Source organism: Phoenix dactylifera, unplaced genomic scaffold (assembly GCF_009389715.1).
Source record: "Phoenix dactylifera cultivar Barhee BC4 unplaced genomic scaffold, palm_55x_up_171113_PBpolish2nd_filt_p 000645F, whole genome shotgun sequence".
NCBI lineage: Eukaryota > Viridiplantae > Streptophyta > Magnoliopsida > Arecales > Arecaceae > Phoenix > Phoenix dactylifera.
Window position 1 is genome coordinate 184,623 of NW_024068036.1, and position 5,631 is coordinate 190,253.

Sequence of the window (5,631 nt, forward strand, 5' to 3'; positions counted from 1 at the left end):
GAAAGCAAAAGATTTTTCTCCAAACAAGAAAAACAGAGGAAGAAAAGAGGGGCAGAAGAAGACAAAAATAAAATGCCTGTTCGATCTTCATAAAAAGCTATATCCGAATTGGGGAAAAGGTAGATTTAGACAAAAAAAAAGCATGAAAATTCAAGTGGAGGATTGAAAAGAGGCTGATTAGGAGTTTCCAGATTAACATCTCATAATAATAGAAGGAATTTTAGCCATTTGATAGCCAAGGAAATTTTTTCCACAATGTTAACCTGTTACTAAAACACAAAAGAAAAACATTGTTGGGCTTTTCGCTGCCATTTCTTATGGCGTAGATAGCTGACAAACATGAAACATAAAGAACAAGCTTCTAATCTGTTACAGTAGAACCAACGGAACACAACAAAGCCACAAAACATGGCATCTGCCTTATTATCTTTATTAACACTTAACAGTGAACATGCGAGCTAACCACAGGGAAGTCCTGGGGTGTCATCCATGCATACTTGAACTTAATGCGAACCCCTCTGGGGATCGGCTGGCCCTCTCCGAGAACGCAGCGCTCAGCATCCACTGGTCTGATGGCCCGACGATCCACCGGTTCGACACTGCTGAGGCCATAGCACTGCACAAACACCTTAGACTGAGCGCAATCACATTTGTTGCTCACTGTCACCTCATACTCTGGCTTTCCCTCAACAATATCACCAGTCCTCGCCTGATCGATAGCTATCTCTGAGACACTGCATGGCGCTCCCCAGCCTACATTGACAGCAATCACATTAGAAGATCAAATCAAATCAAATCAAACAAGTATAATTCTGAGCATAGTTAGTGAGAGAAGAAAAAAATTTGTTTGCCTCCATTTATGATAGAAAGAAGAAGGATAGCTAAGAAGATGCTGAGGGCCGCTCCCATGGCTTCAACTCCGGCAGGGTCTTGTGACTATCATTGGCTCTTTCTGGTGAAGTCGGAGCCCCGCCTTAATCATAGGGGAATAGAAAGGACAACTAACGGGTCGGGTCGGCTGGCATCAAGCATGATTCGCATGTTCGAACTGACAGCCATATTTAAAAATAGAAAATAAATAAAAATATGACTGTCTTTCTCTACCATATCATTTTATACTAACCTTAATGGAACAACAAGGCTTTGATGGCACCATGTCCGGGGCCGGATTCACTTAGTACATAAAGTTCAAGTAGATCCAATAATTAATCAAATTAGAGCAGATCTTTTCTTAACCTAGACATGCATCAAGATTCTGAGAATCACCACTCTCATGTCAGATCCCCGATTCACTACTAGAAAGTTTGTTCTCAGGAATGGCAAAAGGGTAGGGTATCCCTAAAATTTGCCCTACCCATAACCCATTTAAAATTCTACTTTCCAAACCCAACCCAATCCGATTAAAATTTTGCCCAAAAATCCCAAACCCATTGTGACAATTCAGAAATTTATCCAAAATGGCTAGCCAGAAGGTATTTTTGCGTTCCTTAGTTCTGTATAAATACCCAAAATCTCCCTAATAAATAACCGATATGAGACTAAACACACGCTCGGATGAATTCTCATATACGCCCCCCGTTTATGCCCTCATGCCCTTGCTAGGCTATGGGTCTAGATCCATTCAAATCTAATAAAAAACACCACAATTGACCCGTAGTCAATCCCAATAAACCCGTGCTACAGTGTCTCCTAGTCCACATGGGCTATAAGCTGGATCTATTCTGACACTATTTATAACAATCTAGGTTTTCACCTAAAATGGTTAGTTAGAAGGTAATATTTGGATTTTTTGATCCTATATAAGTATCTAAAATTTTTCCAACGAATAATCAATGTGAGACTAAACACATGTCCGCATGGGTCCTCACATACTCTCTCTGTTCAAGTCCTGACGTCCTCGTCAGGCTAAGAGTTCCAATCCATTGAAATCCAATCACAAACACAATGAGAAGGGTTTGCTCAAATATGCCAGTATTGTAGTACCCTTTAGTCCACATAGGTTATGGGCTGAGATTGCTCTGATACCATTTGTAATAACTCAAGGACTCATCTAAAATGGCTAGTTAGAAAGTATTTTTTGGGTTCCTTAGTCCTCTATAAGTACCCAAGATTTTTTCAATGAATAACAGATATGGGACTGCAACACGGGCTCATTGACGTTGACCAAGGGCCGATCTTGGATATTTATGCAGGATTTAGATTCTTTGCCTGACGAAGATGCAAAGGCTTAAATGAGGGGTGTTGGGGAGAAGAGGGGGCTCCGGACTTAGTCTCACATCGGTTGAGTAGTGGAAATGATTGTGCTTTATAAAGAAGGGCACACTCCCTTCCCTCGAGAGGCACCTTTTAAAAGAAAAATCCGTGAGGAAAATATTGCCTTCAAAGGCGGCGCACGTGCGTCCTTCCCCAAAGCAGACAATACCTACCGTCAGGATGCAACCCCTTTTCCTGCTTTAACAGATGGTGTGGTGAGCGTGGACCCCCCTATAACCCCGTAAAACCTTCGAGTTGGCACAAATCCTTTCCACTAGGGAGGCTAGTGTTGGGGAGAAGAGGGGGCCCCAGACTTAGTCCCACATCGGTTGAGTAGTGAAAATGATTGTCTTATAAGGAGGGGCACACCCCCTTCCCTTAAGAGGCGCCTTTTAAAGGGTAAAGCCATGAGGAGAATATTGCCTTCAAAGGCGGCGCATGTGCGTTCTTCTGCAAAGCGGACAATACCTTCCGTCGGAAGGCAACTCCTTTTTCTACTCTAATAAGGAGAGCATGTGAGAACCTGTGCAATCGTGTGTTTGGTCCCACATCAGTTATTTTTTGGATAGATCTTGGATATTTATGCAGAATCAAGAAAAAAATAATATTTTTCGGCTAGCCATTTTGGGTGAGGTCCTAGGTTGTTACAAATGGTATCAAAGCAAACCCAACCCATGGCCCATGTGGACTCGGAGACACTGCAGTATGGGCTCATTGAGGTAGATCATGGCCCGATCGTGGTGTTTACAATTGGATTCGAATTCTTAGCCTGATGAGGACACTAAGGCTTAAACAAGGAGAATATATGACAAACTGTGTAGGCGTGTATTTATCCTACATCGGTTATTCGTTGGATAGATCTTGGATACTTATGGAGAATCAAGAAACTCAAATAATATCTTTTGGCTAGCCATTTTGACTGAGATCTTAGGTTGTTACACCCATCCCATCAAAAAATGGTAAATTCATTGGGTACCAGAATCTACCTGATTAATTTACATTCGGATTAGATTATTTAGGTAGGGTTGGGTAATCGACCTGGAATTTCAAGAAAAAATAAAAAGAAGGGAGATAATATCAAGAAAAAGTAGGTGTAAATAATTTGGAGAACAATTTAAGTATAATGAGTCTACTAGCTTAATGGTTAAGGTAGATGTTAGATATTTTTGAGGTTTAGGGTTAAGTCCTCTAACACAATATATATATATATATATATATATATATATATATATATATATATATATATATATATATATATATATATATATATATATATATATAATTTTATAATCGGGTTTGGGTAATGGGTACCTAAGGGAGAATCTCAAATCAATCCCAAATCCTAATTGGTTTTAATTTTAAATCCCAAAACCCATCACAAATCCTATAGGATTTTGCTAAATGGATCCTATTAGGGTTCGGGGTGGGTCAAGTACCTAAAAGAATCCATCTGGCTGCCATCCCTATTTGATCTCATAGATTAGGTCTATTGCTACGTTTTTTTTCTATTTTTTCAATGGTATGTTGAACTAACTAATAGATGCTTATTTTTCGGAAAATGGACAAGTTGGTTTAGTCAGGCCAGGTTAGTGTCAACCATATTTCAGACTTATGCGCTCGAACGAATTTGAATATAGATTTGATCCAATAGTAAATGGGTTGATGGGCCTCATTCCCATAAACATATGTTTGTAGTCTAGTTGATCGGTATGCCTCGATGTAGTCAATCCATATTTCTAGCTCAGCTATAGGGTCAACAGTGTATCTTTCGCACGAAAGATGGATTCACCTTCCTTCGCAAGAAACCACCATTGGATCTTCAGCGGCACGCTTTGAGATTGATGCTAATGGATAAGTGGCGGAGCTTGGAATCCTTTGAGATCTGTTTAGTAGGCCATCCAGTGGTGGTTTTGCATGAAGGCAAACCGTTATTTCTTACGGAAGATAGATCCCGGTCCCTTAGCTCAATTAGCTCTTCTCAAAGTGGGATTGAACTACCTAGTGCACCTTTTTTTGAATTCATGAAGTAACATCTTCCAAATTAGACTTGATGGGAGGCAAAATGGATCGTCCTACTCTGACATGGAGTCACCCAATTCCGGCCGAGCTGACCTTAAAACCGAGCGGGCCGAAGAGGCTCCCTCCATCGAAGGTACAATGACGTTCCAGTCCGAGCTTTGGGGTGCCCTATGGTGTCGACCGTGAGCCGAAGAAGCTTCCTCGACCGCAGGCAACGACGCCCCGCCAAGAGCCAAACAGACCTCGATCCCGCCAAGAGCCAGGCCGACCTCAATCGGCCAAAGGCCGAGCCGACCTCAAGGGGGAGGCCAGGCCGACCTCGGCTAGAGCCAGGCTGACCTCAAACCCTGCTAAAGGCCAAGCCAAGCTCGGCCCTATCAACTTTGATCCCATCGAAGATCCTACAGATCTCATGCCCAAGCGCCGAGTGGCCAGATCGTGTCATGTGGCAGACCCAGAGGCTCTTTCAATAGATCTTCCTGAATCGCGGTTTAAAAGCTGGTCATTATGATAGCCGCCTCAGGGGACAGGACATTGATGACTGACCCCTCGCATACCACCTGGTAATGCCTCGGAGTGAGTGCGCACGCAACGCATTTAAGAACTCCCTCGATCACTTCCATTTGGAATGACTGGCGGATCCTCAGAATAGATTCGGAAAGATATCTCCTGAATTCTCCACCCGCAAATTGATTTCTGTGTTGTACGCCACCTCCAATTGATGGCCAATTGATCACGAATCGACTTAAAATTTCAGGTAACGGCCAAGACCCTCATCCTATAAAAAGGGGTAGGGAAGGACCTTTGGTAAGCCATTATAAACTATTTTAAGCTATAAGAAGCTATTTAAGCTACTCAGAAACCTCTCCAAAAATCCGGCTAACTTAGCCATCTGAAGGCCTTCACCGGAATTCCTGACCAAGGCTTTTTATAGGTATCTTGGAGTGCAGGAGGTGGCCCTCTTTCTCCGTCCCGGCCGGTGTCTACTCGGCTTCTTCCGGCGTGGTCATCCTCACTTTCGATTTCAACCACAACAAGACTTCATCCAACTGGATTAGGGCCGGGCAATATGAAACCATTAAGTTGGTTATATTTGTTTGAATTAGTGAGATATGACGGATTGAGCGGCATTCTCGCGTTTTTGATGCCGTGACCTTGGGGAGTTCTGATTAGGTCAGAGCTCTGGAGTAAGTTTTGGCCTTTCTTTTGGAGTTTTATGAGCCTCCCTCTTGGACTATTGCGAGGGGTTTTGTTTTCTAGTGGTTGAAGTCTTTGTTTGTGATATAATTAGGTAATGGGTGGTTCATGCATGAATGGTATCACTGAGTCCTCCTTGGTTTGGCACCTCCCAAGAAGTCA

At 42.6% G+C, this 5,631-nt stretch overlaps 1 protein-coding gene across 1 annotated transcript; it reads right to left on the reverse strand.

Annotated features, from left to right (window-relative positions):
- Nucleotides 1-206: 206 nt before the first annotated feature.
- LOC103696010 lies at nt 207-1,003 on the reverse strand. Its single transcript, XM_008777491.2, has 2 exons — nt 852-1,003; nt 207-753 (listed from the first exon to the last, which is right to left on the reverse strand). The coding sequence occupies exons 1-2, from the start codon at nt 907-909 to the stop codon at nt 440-442; spliced, it is 372 nt and encodes a 123-aa protein (XP_008775713.2). The 5' UTR covers nt 910-1,003; the 3' UTR covers nt 207-439.
- Nucleotides 1,004-5,631: the final 4,628 nt, after the last annotated feature.

Coding starts and splice junctions, on each gene's coding strand:
- LOC103696010 (XM_008777491.2), bottom strand. CDS start 909: ATGGGAGCGGCCCTCAGCATCTTCTTAGCTATCCTTCTTCTTTCTATC. Junction 754..851: donor TCTTTCTATCATAAATGGAG/GCAAACAAATTT, acceptor CTGTCAATGTAG/GCTGGGGAGCGCCATGCAGT.